This window comes from Euleptes europaea, chromosome 4, assembly GCF_029931775.1.
Source record: "Euleptes europaea isolate rEulEur1 chromosome 4, rEulEur1.hap1, whole genome shotgun sequence".
NCBI lineage: Eukaryota > Metazoa > Chordata > Lepidosauria > Squamata > Sphaerodactylidae > Euleptes > Euleptes europaea.
This window is the reverse complement of record NC_079315.1, coordinates 53,811,104-53,832,074: the sequence shown is the minus strand read 5'-3', so window position 1 is coordinate 53,832,074 and position 20,971 is coordinate 53,811,104. Positions and strand designations below refer to the sequence as shown.

Below are 20,971 nucleotides of genomic sequence, written 5' to 3'. Positions count from 1 at the left end.
AGAGACATGCAACGTTTTGAAAATCTGTGCTGGAGGAGAAGAGTGTGGTAGGGAACCATGAGAAATGATTTATTGTATAACGTTTTCGAACTTTAAAAAATGCCCTAGAAGGCTGAGTGTGGTAACCCCCTATGCCTACACTCTGCTTATGGAATACCATGGGTCAGCTTGTGCAGGCTTATCTATGGGGAGGTGGATGTTCAAGCATTGTAGCCAAGGACTTCAATGTCGGTGCATTAACGCTTTGAGAAAACAGTACATACTATGAATATACAGAGAAAATGCTCCTTGGCCAATCATCTTGCCCCACCAAGGCAAAGGTGGGAACTGGGTGGAGGGGAAAATGCAACAAATGAATCAATGCAGCCCATTTCCTCAATCACTGAACATGTGATAAGATGGACTGGACTAAATGGAGTAAGCATATAAGATGATATGTGCATTATTTGGTGATGGTCTTTTGCTATCTTTTGGAGATAATACAGCTATGAGTGGGTCACATATGCAAAAAATAAACTTGGGAAAAATGTGGATTATGAAGTGCTACAGGCCTAACTGGTATAGGAAATGCCTGATTAATGGATCTTAGAGAACCTTCAATAGAGTGGCCATGGCTCAGCAGTAGATCACATGCTTTGTACAGAGAAGGTCCCAGGTTTAATCCCCAGCATCTTCACTTAAAAGCATCTCAAATAGCAGATATTCGGAAACAGATTTCTCTGACTGAGACCCAAGCACAAGTAGAGAACACTGAACTAGCCTGACTTGATAAAAAGTCAGCTTCATCTCTACAAACTTATGCTTCCAGAGCAAATATTAGAGAGCCTACTAAAAAAATGTAAGAACCTTGGAATTAATAAATTATTTCCAAACACCTACCAGGAATCACTGGCACCAAGATGAACATTACTGGCTATTTTCTGCCTATTTCCTAATACCTTGCTTGATATGGGAAAATGGCTAATACACAGTTGTTATTTTTTACCACAGACAATTGGTGCCCAATAACCAAAGCAGTATTTAGACTACCAATACAAATGAAAAATACAGTTGCAAGAAAAGTTGTTTCAAAATATTTAAAGTGACTATAAAGTGAAAGTCTTTGACATATAGCAGAATGTATGTATTATGTTTAACTTTTAGCAGTAGGTCAAACCCCACATAAATGTGGCTTCAAAGTGGCTAGCTTGAGTTTGCTGTACGAACCATGCCTTCCCTGGCTTTAAGCATTTTTAAACACAATACCTCATTAGGTAATACAAAAAAATTATAATTATTTTCTGTTGTAAGGGAGAAAAAGTTACAACTAGTAGGTTTATTTGTATTCCCCCTGTCCTCTTTTTTCAAGAAGCCCAAGATAGCTACATAGCCTTTCAATGAAATGGGGAAAATAGTCTAGAATCACAGTTTTCAAAAGAATCCCACATGTGCCCCCACTTTATTCATTCATTTAGAAAAGAGTTATAAAAAATAAAAACATGTCTGTATCCTTCCTTTTCAGTTTCCCATGTCTTATTATCAAGAATTCATACAAGCCATTATTCTCGCAATAGTTAACACCACTGAGATAAATCACAAGTATTAACTTATGTAAATGGCAAAAATACATCCACCAAGAAAGTACAGTAACTTACTACTGTGGTGAAGGAATAACACTGTTTATGCAATCAAATATTACACCACCTTTGGTACTGACTGGGAGAAGCATTACCACGAATTGTGCCTTAGAAAAGCACTAGGTCCTAATAAGCAGTCTGACTTCCATTCGTAATCCACCCTTTAATGCCAACATATTAATTTGTACACATATGGCTGTTACTTCCCTGAAAATATTTGGAAAGAGGGATTATAAACTTATCTGTATAAAAGGTGTGAATCATCTTGCTAAAATTCTTTAAATGATTTCAGAAATCATTAATTCCAATTATAATTCCAAAAAGAGTACAAGAAAATAGGGTGTGCCTTAATTAAAAAGGATCCTTTGGAGGAACTTTGGAATGGAGCTTGAACGAAGCCAACTTCTATGTTATACTCACAGACCTCTGTATTCTCCAGGAAGCGCATGCACATATTGTTGCACAATCTGACCACCCATAAAGCACCAAACCTCAAGACAATGGAGCATTTCTAAAATGTTTCTGAGAGGAAAAAGCATTTCAGGAGGAATGTCTGGCTGCAGCAGGATGGCGTGAAGAGAAAGTCATGTTCCATAGACAAATCCTGCTAACTGTGGAAACACTGTTGGATCTGAGCCAAAACTGGCCAGGAAAGGGTGCATAGTTATGGGGCACATATGCTGAAGGCCAAGACATTACCTTAAAAACCCAAAGAGAAAAGTATAAAAGCTTTCTGTCAATGACATACACACATACCTTTTGAAAAAGAAACTGAGTAGTTGGTATTATCTACCTGTCTATTCATCCTGTGTGTTTTTCACACTTTAGTTAAAATGTTTTCAAATGAATGGAAGATAGATAAAACTGATTTGTAATACCCCAAACACCAGTCGGTCATCCTCACTTAGAGAGACACCAAAGGCTTATTACCTCACCAGATAATAAGCTGAAGTACTGCAGTGTATCTTGTTAGCAAATGAGAGACGAAAAGGGGTCTGGGAACTGTACAAGTAGGATTACGAATATTGCTTTTGGTTGAAACAGAGAGGCCACGATCTTCTTTCCATGTTTAAAAATACCGAAAAAGGAAATGCATTAAAACAAAGCTTTCACATATGCTTTTCTAGCCCAGATCTATAAATTTTGCACTCAAATCAAAAATTTTACAAGATTTACTGCAATGCCGAATATATGTTTAGAATGCAGCTTACCTATTGCTGTAGTCGAGCAATATCATAAATATGATGCTACACCAGTCTCCGAGTTGCTATTCGCATTCCTGGCTGAGATGCCAGCTCATATATTTAGGTCTTTCTCATCCTGACAACTGGTTCAGTGTTTACACTCTTCAATTAAGAAGAATATTAAAACCTTTGTTAGAGGCTCACCCATACAAACTGATGTCAGTCTGCTAATTAGAATCAGGCATGCTGAGTTCAGTTCTGCTTGGTAGTTATACGTCACAGCTACCACAACTTGCTCAGAGCCGACTAAAAAAAAAAAATCATCTCCAGTGTACAGCCAAGCAAATGGTGAATTCAGAATTATTAGGTTCTCTAACCTTTTAACACACACACACACACACACACACACACACACACCAAAGATCAAAACATGCTGTTCATCTGCCTGAAGGAGACTTTAGAACAACTCCTACCCAAGATTGTTGCCATTTATGAACGTTTTGGAATTAGTAAGGTAAGTTCCAGAAAAATCACTTGTATCACAAACAGCATGTACACAGTACCATGTTTGCTGTAGGTACAGTAATGTTATACTGGTGTTTAAAGGATGTGGGTCTGCTGTTCACAAGTGACACATTCACTGTGGGACATCACAGTGGAACTCTATTGTATTTATCAAAAATGATGGCTATGAGGATGAGCAAGATTCAGAGGTACAGCACATGCTTTCCATGAAGAAGGTTTCCGTTTCAAACTATGCACATTCAGTCAAAGGATCACAGATAGCAGGTCTTGGGGAGCCCTGCCAGTCAGAATAGAAAATACTGAGCTATGCAGACCAGTGATCTGACTAGTTATAAATCAGCTTAATGTGTTCTGATACAGATTCATGTGTGGAGTATCTCTTAAGAATAGTTCCACATTTCACCCAGCAGATACAATTAATGTCAGGGCTACAATTCAGAAACATATAAAACACGGGAACATACCCTCATCTGCCTGTCCATGCATTTTGGAATACTAAATATGATAAGAATATACTTAAATATGTAGGTGCACCGTTCACAAGTCACTGTTTGTGGTGAGACATACTGGCAGTACTCACATCTGCCATGAAAAGTGGCTCTGCCACAACCAACAAAGCAACCCCAATGTTTCTGAAGGTGTATTAAAAAAAACTAAAATCAAAGCTAGCAAGAACACACAATATATACCAACAGCATCTATGCATGCAGCAGAGCGCCACCCTTGCAATGCAAATTAGGCATCCATATTCACTGTACAGTGAAACAGCGCAACCCTATATATACACACTATTCCCAATTATGTGGAAATCTATTCTCTTCATAGGAAGTGCAAGTAAACGGACTTAATACTAAAGAGTGTTGAAAACAGTACCTTCTATTAAAAAAACGTTCTATTTTATTAATCTATTCAGACATGGTTTTAGGCATTCCAACATCACCAGCCATCCTCATAATTGCTGGCACTGAAAAATACAATGAAACCACTAATGATTTACGTTAGTTGGTTTCGGAAGAGAAAATCGTTGGCATTCATGATCAATTAATGGAAGCCATATGTGCTCCAGGTTCACTAAATTACACCACTGCGGGAATAATCTGTGCTATGGAGAGTCTGTATTTCAGAAGTTGCCAAAAACATACAAAGACCCTGGCTGCATTCAGATATCCTGACAAACTGTGGTTTGTTTAAATCATGGTCCCTGCAACAAACTGTGGTTTAACAGACATCAGTAACAAATCCAAGTTTATGCATATACCTTGGGTTACCTTTCCTTGCCTCCTCTGCTCAGTATGGAGATCTTCTTAGTGCTGCTTTTTACTATGGCTAAGGGGCAGGCAGCTCAACAAATTACTTGTTAAATCTGCCACTTCAATAAACCACAAGTAACACAACCCGTGTTAATAAGCTAGCTACAAACCTGATTTTAAAATTCCAGTATGATGCTAAACAAACCCTGGTTTATTGGACTATCTACATTCAGACATCTTAGCTAACTGGGGTTTATTGGACTATCTACATTCAGACATCTCAGCTAACTGGGATTAACCATCATTCACCATGATGTCTGAATGCAGCCCTTCATTATTCCACCTTATCAATGGAGAGAACTAGCATGACCTGAACTAGTATGACACCTGAACTAGTATGACAATATTCACTAAGAATGCTTCTCTCATTAAAGTTTGTTTCACTGGCTTGTTAATTTTGCATTTACTGATTAAGAATCTCTATTAAAAAGGTACATCATGTTGAATATAACTTTGTTTCAATAATGCTGTTACTATTCTCCTACCTTCTTATTAAACCAACTAAGTGGTCATTCTGTCACATTCTACCCTCCAATATGTAGTGCTCTATATGTGGCACCTCCGTACAGTCAACCCTCTGTCCCTGGTATTAAGAGTTTACTCATATGCTGTTCCCAGAGAAGGTCTTCAAGTGCCCACTGCGTACATCAGCCCAAAATTAACTCTTCGGCTGAACAAGCCATATATAGGGATGAACAATCGTAACCTAGAATACTGTTGAATTATCATGCTGATTTTCACCCACTTGCTATACCTTAAAATTTGATGGAAAACCTACAAACAGGGTTCCCTCCTTCTCTTAACACCATGAGATGCTGCAGTCTTTATATTTTCCCTTATAATCTATTCTATTTTGAAGCTTCCCAGTTTTTCTTCTGACTACTCGCTGCTTGTATCTTGATTAAATCTTTCCTACTGTTTAGAATGGAGAGAAAATTCAAGCAGTGTAATTTCAGTTGGATCTCCAGCTTGCCTTCAAATGAAAAGCAATATATTGCCAGTCAGATTACTAGGACACACATACTTTTTTGTAATTCTACTTGCACATGCAACCTCATTTGCAATCCAAAACATTTGGATAACTAGTGAGTCAAAAAACAGGAACACCATGCAAGCATTACACAAATGTTTTGGAATTTCCATAGATTACTGAAATACAGAAGAAGAGTGTAAAAATGGCCATTCCTTCTGACAGAGGTTTTTTGGAAAAATGGAAGCCCCAACATGCATATCAACTTCCCACATTCATGCAATTTGCACATTAAGCAGCTTCCAACTTCAGCCGTGTCTGTGGCCCTACAGTTTAAAGCATCAGCGATTCCCAGTGGTAGCAATTTTTCTGCATTACATACAAAGCAAAGAGGCTGGCCTCTGCTGCCTGGCTGAAGAATCTGTACATATGCACACACACAAAATCAAATCCCCATTATCAAAACACGCAAAAGCACTCTAGCTGTATTAACAGCAGTTCTCTGCAATATAAGCTTTCTGTGGCCAGGCAGATGAAAAATAGACAAAAACTTGGCTCTGAATTTAACAAATTGTTTCTCTCCTTTAGTTTTTCAACCAAAATAATTTACTGAAGCCAAAGCAGTAAGCAGACTCAAGGCTAGAATGTCACACAAGTCATATATTAACACAGTCAGTGTTAAATCTCCTCCTCCCCTCCAAGCTCTACACTACTTTCTTAAATAGCTCACTATAAAGCCCCAACCTAATTAAAAACAGCTTCCTTTGCAACAGCGGCCTTGATTTCACTTATTTACACATTAACTGCAGCCTCCGTTTGGCCAATCCAGTCTATTCCCTGTACTACGCGGGGCCTTTTATCTGCCCTGGACAGCATTTTCTCCAGCAGATGAAGTAGATGCCGATTGATTTGCTGTCGAGCATGGTAAATTAATAGCAACAAATTGCTGAGGGCCCCATCTCACTGCACCACCATGCTTCGGCAGTTTTGCTTTATTTGCTCCTTGATGGGCAGCAGTCAGGCCTCTTCAAGTCAATTTCTTCTTAACAACCTGCAATACTTTTCAATGGTGAAAATAGAGCTGTTCCTTGTAAGTCAGAAATCAATATCCTATTGCCCTTAGAAAATGCTAAACAAGCAGTATTGGCAATCCACTTGGTACCAGAGGGTATCAGATATAATGCAAATCCATACAGCTTCCCTCCTTGTAGTTATTACAGTTTGCTAAAAGGTTCCTAATGCCATTTATCATCATTTACCATCGACTGCTGCAGCTACGATTATGATATCCTATCAGCTGGCCAGGGCCCTTTCATTTCTACTCAATTAATATTTTAGCAGCACTCAAATGGTTGTTGCCTAAGACTTGTAATAAAATTTACATGGATTGAAGGGAAATGACCGGGGGGGGGGGGGTGGAGAGAGAGAGGATGCTGTGCTGATTCTTTTTTACAAAAAAATGACACTTATTTTCAACGATCAGCTTCAATGCCTGAACTTTCTAAAACATACACAGGAAGAGGAAAGCAGTTTCTTTGAGATCCTTTCCATTTTAACTGAAAAACAAAGCCCTACTATACTCTCAAGCCATTGAAAGGAAAAGATTTCCCTCCTACTGGTCTTATTAACAAGAATCTGTTGCCTGCATCCAAGTGCAGATTCTTCTTTGGCAAGGGAGCACGAATATCAAACGAACAATGTTGAAATTTCTGCTCAACTATTACACTAAACAATAAAACTATTCAAATAAAAAAATTATAATACAGAAAAACAGAATTTATCACACTCACATGTTCTTGACCAAAGACATGCATACTATTCAGCTTAGTTAAAAAACAACAAGATATTCAGGACTCTGTTTTGCCCCAATAATGAACATAGAAGTAAGGCCCACCAAGTTCAAAACATTTACATCCTAGCCAAATACAAGCCAGAATTACAGCCTAATTAATAACTTCACATATAAGACCCTAATGGCAAAATCTTTTCATCCATATCCCAAACTAAAATCCCAATGAGTTTTTCATCAAGCATCTCCCCCAACTGATCCAACATACCCTATTGGGCTTCACAGAAACTGCCAAAAACGTAGAAGTTTAGGTTTTAATGCCTCACACCAAGGTTGTTAAAAGAACACCCAAAATAATTCAGAGAACTAATTCTATCAGTCTAATGCTATTTACTCAGTTACCAAAATCTAAATTAATTATGTTCTCAAACATAATTGTTAAAAATTGGCAACATTACGCAGGCTTAATTAAGATTAAATCCAATTTACTAAATGTACTTTAATTGGTACTAATTACATTAGCTTTCCTTTCAGAATGACAAATTCCCCATAGGTTTCACTTTAATAGTCTTCTATCAAAATCAACACAGGATGACTGATGATCAGCCTTGTGAAAGGGGGAGGGGAAGTAAAGAAACCACACCACATCCTCTTCACCCTCCATGGACTTGACCCCATCCTCCAGGCACGCATGCACAGACACACCACTCCGTGCATTTATCCTTTTATCAATTTGCTAAATCACAGAGTCATGACTCCATCACAGCCATCATTTTCTGTTCCAATGAAAAAATTCTCTAAAAATAAATACTCAGTGGCTGGGAGCAGCCAAGAACAGACTCTTTTAACAGAAAAATACACAAAGGTTTCACATATCAGGGCCACCAATTACTAGGGTACTTCCAAGGACTCCAGGGAGCCCTAGATTTGAACCCTCTGAGACGCAAATCTAATAAGCGAATAAGCCTAACCTGATCTTGAGAACTAGGCCCAATTATGCCGCAGGGCAACTTTGCTGCATTATTGCCTGCTTTCCATTACAAGGGCATCCAGCGACTACATCTGGAAAAGAAGCTAAGAGGAACCAAGGCTGTCTGCCTAGGAAAACAAATAAAGACAGATAGGCCTCTGTGCTGGGGGAGTGGGGGGAGAGGGGGCAGGGAGAAAATAAATATAATAAGTAGGTGGTTTGAAGAGCTGTCTGTATTCCATAATGTGATAAACTGCCCTCAGGATTTTTATATGATTCAATATAGAAACAAAACCCACAAATAATCCCAAAAAGGTGGATCGCTCAGTCTCCACTGGGTAGAATGGGGGGGAGGGTGGAGACAGAGAGAAAGACTGAAGGATTAAAGATGGAGGGACTGAAGGCTTTTTATCCCTTGTAAGTGTATACGCACATCTAGGAAAGGGCTGCTTTCAGCATTTCCATGTCAGATGGGGAACATTCAGAACAGGACGTTGCAGTCTCTGGAAGGGAGAAAAACTGTGATGCTCATTACCAAACCCACGTATTACACGTAGGAGAGAAATGAGAAGATCAGATTTTGAGAATGAAATGCTACAAACATGTTTCTTTGTTGGATTTCATTAGAGTCATCGACACGCGATAAAATAGGAAGTGTTTTCTGCCAGAGTGCAGTGTTTACATTACAAGTTTAAAAAGAAATGCTAGCAATAAAAAATTATTCTAATTAAACACAACCTTTCAAAACTTGCACATTTATAAATTCAATATAGCATTTCCTCAGAATACCCCTATGTTTCCCATAATTTTTGGTTCAAACCTTTCATTTTGGAAACTAGGTTTTTATTTTTTTATTTTTAAGTGCCTTCACATCTAGGCTTTTTCTCCCGCTAAAAGAACCCTGCTAGGCATGCATATTTATTTATTTGTATTTCTAGATAAGTCATGGAACAATTGCCTGATAGCTATACACACCCATAGAAGACTATGTGGTAAATTAATTCATTGGGATTTCTGGTTACAAATTTCCTCTCCCTATATATGCCACGTTAGCATAATATATTAAACTCTAATAGTTACACCACTCAGCCATTGCTAATTCAGCAGTTTCTTTCTGACTTTAAAGGCCTTGCTGCGAGAGAATAGAACCTCCCCGCCCACACACACTTGTTTGCAATTAGTTTTAGCACTCACTTGTTGGATTATGTCCTGTGAATACTCATTGCTATTAAAATGTCAAAAGCACAGCCGTTCCGATGTATGTATCATAGGAATATGAATTTTAGGATGGAAACTTTTGGGGATGCATCGGTATCATACCCGCTGTAGTATGTTTCCAATTGTGACTATTCTCTTGAAGTACAGATAGAAGAACAAGCAGAAGAACTATAAAATCAAAATCAAGACTCACGAGTCCAACACTCTCAAGTATAAACTCAACACTGTTCACAAACAAGCATCATGCAATGCCATGGTCCTTCTATTTATGTCCTCCCATTTTTTCTACAACATACCGAGAAACTTTACCAAGCATGATTTCTGAAACAAATGAAAAAAAACTCACTTAAAACTGCGAGAAAAACATTAAACTTCTCTGCAGAACAGGAGCTCTTGGCTACTGCTCCTGCCGCGACACCATCTTGACAAATGAATATTACTCAATGAGAAAAGGCACAATTTCTATCCAGAAAGCAAGTCAAATCTTTGGTTCCCTACCTGGAAAAGTTAAGCTCATACAGCAAATTACTAAGAAAAGGAGCACAATTTACTGCATCACACTTTAACCTGCTAATCTTGGCCTAATTGCTGAAGCCTGCAGCACAGGACTAAACCTCAGTATGAGTGCATTTTCTATGGAAAATGTTTGGAACTAAGGTACACGATTTCTTGATGAGGCCCAACTAAACACCCTCAGGGGTCCGCTACATCATTTTGCACCAATTTCCTTTTGTCAATCTACATACCCCAGTATGTTTTCCAACTTAGAGGTCATTTTACTAAAAAGACAAGAGTTCCGTAACCATGTACTAACCTCAGGACCATTTCCTTCTATTTATCTTGCTCTATAAAGCAGCAGTTTACAACAAACAGCTTTAATTTATAAGCAATTTACAACAAACAGCTTTAATTCACAAACTTTGTGATCAATCTGTGACAACAGGATTATTTGGAAGCTGAAATAATTCATGTATCTGTTATGGGATCCCACTGTTTCTCTAAATTGTGGGGAGACTCACATAAAAATTAGGACCAACTGCATCAATTTACACAAGTCTGTACAACACAAAGATCAAATTTAAACACCCCACTCACAAAAAAATACACCTAATTGACTACAATGTGAAAGCGCTAAATGGATTAGATAGAAAAAAATTAATATAACTTTATACAAACAGAGAATTCTTTGCCTACCTGTTTATGCATCTCTATATTCAACCCATAGGACATTTCATAATACTAAGAAAAAAGGAAAATGGATTTATTTCACACAAAAGCATCTAATTAGGCATATACGGTACATTATAGCTGGTTATTCCAGTCTTGCCAAATATCACACAATGATTTTTGTTCATCTGTTTTTAATACTGGGTTGTGTAAAACACTGCACAAAGAACCACACACATGCACACTAACAAAGAAAATTACAGTTATTAGAGAACAGATGAATGCAAGTATAAAATATTTTGTGTAACATATTTTGTTAGCATCCATTGAAGATTCTAAAAATGTCAAAAGTGCAAGAAAGCAGAGAGGGTCATAAATCAGCAGTGGAGAGAAACCTTTTTAAAATGTTTAACATAAATTACTTCAATTAATTGTATTGTTTTGTGAGAAATAAAACAGCATAGCAATTTGTATTCAGAGCAAATATACCACTGTTTGTTTTTTTTAAACTCATTTTCCTGTATTGCAGGGTAGCACAGTTTTGCAAGTTAGCATCATCTGTGCTAGACACATTAGATATGTGAAGGCCAGAATATAAGCTTTGATGGATAGTTTGTGCTTTGGCTAGAAGGCAGCATATCTCAAGGTTATTGTCCTCCTTAAAACTGAGTCGCTCTATCACATAAAGAAAGCAATTACTTCCTCACATCAGCACAGAGGAACAGACAGAAAACAGCTCTTTGGGTGTCATCATAAGCCATCAGAAAATTAGATATTTAAAGACTTCATCATATGTTGACCGTTGTCAGAGGGAATCCTTTGGTCACCAATATCCTCAATTAAACATGGAAGTCTTTAACTGGTAGCTCATCAGCAAGGTAAGCAACAGGTTTAAGTAGTAAGATTTGCACTGGAAGTACTGACTCCGTCTCTCCCTCTTCAAAAGAGAATTTTATTTCTTGAAAATTTAGAGGTATTCCACAGGCTGGGGGGGTGCAGGAGGAAGAAAAGATTTGAAAATCTGCAAGCCAATATATAAACCCAGATATGTCTTTAACAAGCTAACAATTTGTTATAAGTGCACCAAAAGGCACGGGGGTGAGGAATTCTACAGGCTTTGAGCTCCCAAGGAACAATCTGCCAGGACCTCCTGCCATACAGGACATACAGGGTGCTGTGCTAACACCTATTCATTTCAACAGAGGCTTGGGTATGAGCAGCTCCTGGCGGATTGTGCCATGAAAGAAAAACACCAAGTCAGAGTTAGCAAGCAGGTGAAAAGCTCTCATATTCAAGACTTCATAATACAACCTCCACAATAGCAGTCCCTCTTTCACAAACTCGCCAGTCGCTGCCAACAACCCGAGCATTTTTCTTCTTTTGGTAAGCCCCACTCATCAAATACACATTTTGAATTGGTGATGTTGCTTCCTTACCATGACATAATGCCGCTGCATCTCTGTCTTTTCACTGGCCAGTTTTTCACACTCCAGTTTTAAACTGTTCAAAGGAGAGGGGGGAAGAGCCCAATATCCATGAATACATCGAAGCCACCTTTTATTACATAAACAGCAAAAATATCAATGCAAAGTCTCCCAAGTTGTTAGATGGTCTCCATAACATCCCCCCTTTTTTAATAATTAAGATTTGCTATAGTTACCATCAGTGTAGGGGCAAATGCATCTCACTTGGACAAGGAGTTTTTTAAAAAGGGAATACAGCTAATAGAAAATGGTTGTTCAGAGGCTTGACTATTGCCAAGCACAAAATCACCTGCTGTTGACTAATTCTCTTTCAAAAGACCACTATTAAGTTGGTTTTACATGGGTCATCTTGCTTGCACTTAAAGGAACAATATAACTTGGAGCAACTACTCAAAGGCAGAAAGGGTTGAAAGGTTTCAGGTTTTCAAAGGAAGTAGCACAACAGCATCTACAAGAGACATCTTGTGAGCAATAAAGCTTCCTTTGCCTTCTTTTCCCCCTCACCCCCTTTTAAAAGCCGAAGCAACAATCTTGAAGGAGGTTGTTTTTCCAAGCAGAGGAAAAGTACTTCTACCCTAAGGACAATGAGCAAACAATCCAAAGTACAATCCCATTTATTCACACTTCAAATTGTAATGCAAGATCTGAAGGGGGGCAAAACAGACGCAGTCCCCAAATTACACCAAAAGAAGAGGAATTTAAGGCAATCCAGCCTTTGCACTGCAAAAGTGAATGGGGGGAAATTCTTGCAAGTCGCCAGGTCTCCAATTTCTTAAGGCTTTCTTTATGCCTGCTTCATTTTCTCTACGCAAACTCTTTTATTTGCATTTTGATCTCCAAGCTGCCCAGACTAACCTGCTAAATAACGACTTCCTCCACCTGGATTCATTCCGATATAAGGTTCCCTTCCTCTTTTTGGAGTACCTCTAAAGTGTTTTTGAACATATGCAGTGAGATGTTTCAAAGCACATTCACAATATTTTGAAACCTCCTTCAGTCAAGTGGCTCCAGCTCAAGCTTGGGGCAAGGAGAAGGAAAGGAAATGACATTGGTTCCATCAGGACTATAACCTGGAAGTAAGGGTTTCCTTTTTGTTTTCTTTATTGTATTCTTTTCATCTTGGTATGACTTTTTCCCCCAAGAAAGAAGCGCATCTATACAAGTCTGTGCCTTGGGGGGGGGGGTGTTAACAAAAGATAAAACAACAGGAGGATCAGGGAAAGTAAACAACATTACCTGTGGTACTGAGCCTGTAAAAACTGAAACTCCTCCTTAATCCGATCACAGGATTCAGAAATGGTGAATTTGAAGGGTTGAGCAGGCTGATGGGGTGCCTAGAAGCAGTCGGCAGAATGAAATGTTTTAATTACTCGCCATCCCTGCCAGCCCATTGGCGTGCACAACGCAAGCAAACATTTCTGGTGAGGTCACCCCGACATCATTAATGAAAAGTGCAATTAAAACTCACTTTGTGTGTGCCTGCGCACACTCTTGCACACAAGCACGCACACACACACACACACACACACACACACACACCAAGTGTGTTTTTTTCCTTTCTTTTCTCTTTCAGGCTGGGGAGTGCTTTCTTGCTTGATCTCCCAAGCCCAAAGTCTGGTCTCCGCCACACTTCTAAGCCTCTGATCGAGGAAGAAACAAAATCTTCAACCCCACCGACCAACCGCACTACCCCAGGCTTCGGGAAGGGAGGAGAAATCCCCTACCCCCATGAATCAGAGTGAAGGGGGAGCGACAGAGAAGGGGGCAAGGGGGTGGGGGGGGGGAGAGAAGGAAATCGCAGGATGAGCCCGAACAGCCAACGCTCTTGGGAGAGAAAAAGGCTCCGATTAAGAAGCCTCAACCCGGCTGTTTAATGTCCCTTTGAACCTTGCAAAGGTTAGCCCGACGGGAAGTGCTGGGCACAGGCTCCTCCGATCGCAAAGCCTGGGAAGCCAAAGACAACAATAAGAAAATGGCTACAACTCAATTGTTTCACCCAACTCCCCCCTCCCCTCCTTTGCCTTCTCAAAGCAGGAGGCAAAGCTGGGGGGGGGGGAGAGAGAGAGAGAGAGAGAGAGATTGGTCTTTATTGTTGTTGATCGTCTCTCGCCTGCCCTCCCCCGCCCCGCACGGTTCCCGCCCCTCCCGTTTCGTAAACAAGACTTTCGGGAGAAGGGAAGGAGGGGGGGGCTCGAGCCCCGGCCCCCGACCCGTCTCCGCCGCGACTCACCGGGTGTCTGCTTTGCGGGTACATCTTGCTCAGGTCGCGAATCATCCAAACCGATTCAGGGGGCGCTTCGGGCCAGCAGGCAACCCCGGCGCATCGATCGCAGCGGCAACAATGCCGGGGAGGGGGAGGCCGGGGAGGGGGCCGGGGCTGCCCGCCGCTCGTGGCTTCGAGGAGCGTCTCCGGCTCTCCCACCCCGGGAGCCGAGCGAGCACGCGGCAGCAAGGACGCGCGGCGGCGGCGGCGGTGTCCCCGGCGCGAGGGGGCCGCTGCAACATTCCACCAGGGCGGTCACTGGCCGACGGGCATCGCCGCCGGAGAGCGCGCAGCCCACGCCCGCCGCTCCCACGCCCAGGGGCTCCGCGGCGGCGGCTTCCTCGCGCGGTCTCCGAAGGCTCGGCGGGCTCCTCCTTCCGCCGCCCCGGCGATCGGGACGGCTTCGCGTCCGCGGCTCTCTCTCCGGCGGTCCGAGGGCGGGGGGGGGGGCGCTGTGCTTTCACCGCCGCTGACCCTCCTCCCGCTCCCCGGCGAAGGAAAGGAAAACTCCGCTCGTGCCAAATAGGATCCTCTCCCGCAGAGGTGCCTCTCCGGCAGCCGACTCTTCCGCTGGAAAACTTTTATTGATCTTAGTTGTTGGCCCTTTGCAACGAGCGGAAGCGGAAAAAAAAATATCCTTTTCTTTATAGAACTCCCGGGATGAAGAACGCCGTTGTTGCGCCCGTCTTCTCCCCCCGCCCCCAAGCGCTTATTCGCGTCTTCAGAGGTTTAAATGCAATAACCTTTTGTTGTGTTTTTTTTTCCTTCTTCCCCTTTAAATGGCTCTTGATCCCTTCCCTTAAAATATATATTTTAAAAAGAAGAAACGCTACCTTGACTGGTTTACTTGTTTATTTCGCCTTCCCCCCCCTCTCCTCTTCCTTTCAAACTCTTGCAAATAACAACATAGAACAATATAACACGAACCCGCAGCGGCACCCCGAACCCACCGCTCCGAACAGCTCTAACAACACGCTCTGGCGAGGTGACTCCTTTGACCAAATTTAGCAGCAGCAAATCATTAACATTCTGATACATATTCACAACAATCGGAAGACAAGGCCACGGGGCATCCTGGGATACGTAGTTCTTAATCGGCGTATTCTCGGTGCCTGTATTGTACAGTATAACCAAATAAACTACCACTCCCGTCAGGGTGCGCGAGGCCTCTTTAGCCTCCTGTCTTTCCCCCCCAGCCGCTCCTCCCATGGAGGTTGTCGTCGACGACCAATCAGCATCGGGCACTCATTAATCGCCGTTCTGTATTAATGCCCATCATTTCGCCGCTGACAAATGGGCTTACGGGTCTGAGGTGGGGGGGTGGCTCTGCTCTGATTCCCCCACGTGGGGACCAGACGTGACTGTGGTTGCTAGCCAATCAGGCGCGGCTGTTTGAAGGGCTCCTCCCCCAGCCCTCCTTTCTTTGCTCTGCCCGAGGTGGAGCTTTGAGATTGCTGACGTTCGATTGCGCCGGCGTTCGAACAGGGGAAACATTTGTTCAGCTGTCAATCAAAGTAACGTGGGGTGGTTGCTGCCGCTGCTGGCTCTTGTACGCTGGGTGGTGGCACAACAAGGGAGGTGTGGGGAGGGAGCGGGGGAGGAGAGGGGATCCATTGAACTCCCTGGGTCCCACCCCCATCCAGTGCCACTCACCGCCGCTGTATCACCCACACCAGGAGGAATGCGGACTAATTAGGGGCCAATGTCTCCTTAAAGAGACAAGCTCGGCCTTGTGTAACGTGCCGAAACCCCTGTTGAGACAAGAGAGGGAAGATCACGCTGATCCCACTTCTTTCAGTTCACATCAATTTTACGCGCCACTGGAGCTGGCATAATTTTCATGTGAACGGGACTGAATCGCTGCATAGAGCGAGAGAAGGACGTGAAAGCCCAGGGAAGGGAGGGCAGAGAGGGAGATTGGGATCTTTTCATTTTCTTCCATTTAGGGAGATGTCAGGATTTCCCTCGGTATAAAAGGCTCGCTGTTAATTGGGCACAAAGACGCCTGGCACTGAAAGGGAGAGACGGCAGAAGGAAATGAAGGCTGTTCAAACCAATAATTTAGTCGGAGATCATTTACTCAGCGCCAGTGACCTCGGTCCAGAGAGGCAGCGGGCTAACCGGATTCGGGGGGGGGGGGAGGTACCTAGACGGCTCAGATTGAGGATTTCCCCCAGATGCCAAGGAGATGTTACTCTGAGGTTAATTGGGAAATCGTAGAAGATGCAAATGTTTCTCCCACTTCGCCGATGTGTAGGTTCCTTATTTCAAAATGGGAGGGGAGGGGTTACCGGGGTCTGCTTCACATTTTATCGCTCAATCTGACAAGCGGAAGGGCGGGGAGGTACTGGAGATGTTCAAAAGGGAATGACAGAACGTCCATTGGGAACAAAGGGAGACGCCTGAAGGCCCTTTGCATATGAAAGGAGCCAGAAATGCCAATTGGCTTGCATTGATTCCACTGAAATACATCAGTGGTGAAAAGCCCTGTCGAGTTGCACCCTACTTATGGTGATCCCATAGGGTTTTCAAGGCAACAGATATTCAGAGGTGATTTGCCATTGCCTGCCTCTGCACAGTGACCTTAGAGTTCCTTGGTTTCCCATCCCAATACTAACCAGGGCTGACTCTGCTTAACTTCTGAGACCGGAACAAGATCCTCCTAGACTGGGACATCATTTCATGACAGAGAAGTTGCAATGAAATGCAAAACTGATCTGAAAAATCTGCTCCCGGAATGGAAAGACAGATCTTACAATGGAATGGTGTCCCTGGGAATGGCATAAGTGTTCTTGGACTGGAAAGGCAGCCACCAGAGTGGAAGGATGGTCCCTAAGGGTGGTGTAAGTGTTCCTGGGACTGGAATGACAACGCCCAGAGTGGAATGACGTTCCCTAGAAGTGGCATAAATGTTCTGGGATTGGAGTGTCAGCCCCCAGAATGGAATGTCGGCTCATGAGAGTAGAATCAGAGCTCTGGGACTGGAATGACAGCCCCCAGAGAGGAATGACAGTCAATGAAAGTAGCATAATTGTTCTGGGACTGGAATGGCAGGCCACCAAGTGAAATGGTGGTCCCAGAGCACTGCTTCCATTCCCCCCAGACCATCATTCCATTTTGGGGACTGTCATTCCAGTCCCACAGCAGTGTGTCTGGTCCTAGGGACAGTCGTTCCAGGGGCTGCCATTCAAGTCACAAAACACTTTGTCTGGCCCTAGGGACCATCAGTCTGCTGTATATTGCAAAATACTTTTGTTTATCACAGAACAGTTATGGTCCCAGGGACCATAGTTCCACATTGGGGGCTTTCATTCCAGTCCCAGAGGTGTTTATCTAGTCCCAGGGGCCATCATTACACTCTGGGGACTGTCATTCCAGGCCCATTAACAGTTTTCCTTTCCCCAGGGACCATCAGTCCACTATGGGGGTTTCTTTACAGGCCCAGAGCAGTTTATCTGATCCCAGGGACTGTTATTCCACTCTGGGGGCTGTTATTCCAAATTCAGAGCAGTTTATCTGGTCCCAGGAACTATCATTCCATGCTGGGGGCTTTCCCCAGAGTAGTGTTATTGTGTCCCAGGAATCATCATTCTACTCAGGGAGGTGTCATTCCAGTCCCAGAGCAGGATTCTCAAAGTCCATTCCCCACTTTCTTTGCAACTTTTGTGTGCTGTAATATATTTTAATGGAGCCAATGGAAGTAAATTGGCATTCCTGGATCCCATTATGTCCAATGGGCCTTCAGGCATCTCCCATTGTTCTCAATGAGCATTCTTGTCATTCTTTTTTAGTACATTCCCTGGAGAAGGCGTCTGGGCTAGTTTCTTAAGCTGTCTTGATTTCATTCCCCGTGTAGCAGCAGGTTTTGTGTACAGCCACATAAAAACCCAGCCATGCAAAGACTGTAACCTGCACACAAAAGGTGCAGCTGTCAAAGGCACCTACTAGACAACCAGGCCTGGGCACCTATGCATGTTTATTCAAGAGTAAGTTCTGTAGACCACAACAGAACTTCTAAGTAAAATGAACAAGCTTGAGCTATTAGGGCAGCTCCCTGCTTTACACCGCAGATGTGTTTGCTGCATGTACACTGGTACCACCCCAGCATTTCCCACAGCTGGTACCTCAAATGTGGGCAATACATGCATGTACATGTGTCAACGAGCTCTGATTAGAGCCCTTAGGCACAGATATTTAACAATGTGCACAATATGTTTATATCATCCACAGTTATCAGTTGACGGCAATAAATGCTGTTGTACTAGTAAAGCTGCTAAGTACTGTACTGACTGACAGGAAGGACTAGATTAGAGTTGGCCAACAGACAGCCCAGAGTCATATTCTGGCCCATAAAGTAATTTTGTATGAATTCCAATAAGGCTTCAAAGTTCCAGTCAAAGGGTGGCAAAAATTTTGCCCATCATTTTGCTCATAAGTAAAAAAAAAAAAAATTGAAACTGTGAGAGAAAGAGGTTCCATATTATATTACCATCTTTCATTGGGTTTTATTTTAAATGCCCTTGTATATCTGCTCCTCAATTGTGAGGTGACACTGTTACAGAACTTGACCATACCTGGAGGGGGAGACTGGCTGTGCAGCGCAATAGGCTTTGAGCCTCCAAACCACTGCCTGGGACTCCCAAGAATAAAGATACATGCTACCCCTGAAGTAGATGGTCAGTTGGTTCACCTCAGTATAAGGCCATGATCGGGCTTGGGGGAACAACCTAGGGTTGCCAGACCCAGGTTGGGAAATGGCAGGAAATTTGGGAGTGGGGCCTGGGAAGGGCAAGATTTGGGAAGGCTGTTCGGTGGAAAGGAGATAAGGTTACCAATTCCAGGTTTGGAAATACCTGGAGATTTGGAGGGTGGAGTCTGAGGAGGGTGGGGTTTAAAGAGAGGAGGAACCTCAGTGGGGTATAATACCATAGACTCCAGCCTCTGAAGCAGCCATTTCCTCCAGGGGAACTAGGGTTGCCAACTTCCGAGTGGGGGCTGGAGATTACCCAGAATTCCAACTGATCTCCAGATGACAGAGATCAGTCATCCTAGAGAAAATGGAGCTTTGGAGAGTGGATTCTATGGCATTATACCGTGCTGAGGTCACTTCCCTCCCCAAACCTCGCCTCCCAAGGCTCCACCGCCAGATCTCCGGGAATTTCCCAACCTGAACCTGTAATGTCTCCGTTGGGGTCTCTTCCAGTGCTGTTCCTTAGGCTGCAAAGGGTCTGTGTCCTACCATAGACTAAAGGCCCCTTCTATGGAGTCTTCTATCGAGCAACATAGTCCATGGATCAGAGTTCCCTGCATGTGTCCAAGGAGGTCAAGGAAAGAGATAGGTGTTCAAAAGTTATTTTTTTGTCAAGTTACAGCTGACTCATGGCGACTCCATAGGGTTTTCAAGCCAAGAGACATTTGGAGGTGGTTTGCCGTTGCCTGCCTCCACATCGGGGGCCTAGTATTTTTTGGAGGTCTCCCATCCAAATACTAGCCAGGGTCAGGGCTGAAAGTGTGTGACCGGCCCAAGGTCACCTAGCAAGCTTCCATGGCACGAGTAGTGTTTGGAACCTGGATTTCCCAAGTCCTAGCCCTTTTCCTAATATTTTAGACATGCCAGTCACCTGACCATCGAAAGTGTTTTTCTTATGCTGCTTTTATGCCATCTCATTTTGGGGAGCTTCTTTTTCCTGAAATGTCAACAAGCATACCAATTCCCATCTGAAAATATTGCCTCTCATTAAATAGTCAACACCCATTGGCCAAATTCACCCAAGCATATAGGAATAATTTGAACAAGGCCCAGCATATCTGTTAGAGGAGAGGGTAAGGGGCCAGAATGCTACAATAAAAGACAGCAGAGACTGCGAGTGGCAGCCCCAGGCCATCTAGCAAACGCTACTGCTATAGTATGTATCTTGATTTGTGCCTCAAAAATCAATAAAATTGTAACAAAAAAGTGTCTCCAGTTTACTGCATTGGTATACCCGTTGTCCATATCCATGTGTCTGCAGGCACACAACAGAATCTGAACAAAGAGAGCACTGTAATGCCACATAGCTCATGTGGAGTGGATACAAGCTGGCACCAGCACCTCACACTATGGGTAAAAAGCAGGAGTTGTATTGCTGCTGCCTGGGAGCATACACATCACTAAAGAGCACTGATGATACCTTTTCTCATCAAGTACACACACCCAAATAATTATTTCTTACTATAGCAAGTACTAGTTAAGCACTCCTGAATTATGGTGGTGGTAGGAAGTGGCATAGGGAAAGTACTATCAATGGAACAACGTTAATAATGCTTAGGATACCAGTGGTCTTATGTTACTATTGGTGGTATCTAGGCATTTTTGTCAGGGAAATGCACTCATTCGGCAAGTTCAGAATTTGTAACACTTGTGAAGTCTGGCCAAGAAGACTCCCTTATTCCTATTAGTAACAATTGTTTTCATGTAGAAAATTATCCATCTGAA

At 42.7% G+C, this 20,971-nt stretch overlaps 1 protein-coding gene across 5 annotated transcripts in view; it reads right to left on the bottom strand.

Annotated features, from left to right (window-relative positions):
• Positions 1–20,971, bottom strand: part of LOC130477169 (transducin-like enhancer protein 4) — a 195,100-nt gene that overhangs the window by 121,369 nt on the left and 52,760 nt on the right. For 4 of the 5 annotated variants that reach the window (XM_056849235.1, XM_056849236.1, XM_056849237.1 and 1 more), the window contains exons 1-4: positions 14,464–14,547; positions 13,470–13,567; positions 12,186–12,249; positions 10,777–10,821 (exon numbers count right to left, since the gene is read on the bottom strand). In XM_056849235.1, coding sequence (XP_056705213.1) covers positions 10,777–10,821; positions 12,186–12,249; positions 13,470–13,567; positions 14,464–14,508 — 252 coding nt within the window. In that variant the 5' untranslated portion in view covers positions 14,509–14,547. Of the gene's footprint in view, positions 1–10,776; positions 10,822–12,185; positions 12,250–13,469; positions 13,568–14,463; positions 14,548–20,971 lie in introns of those variants that run through there. The other variant, XM_056849239.1, reaches the window with a different exon arrangement.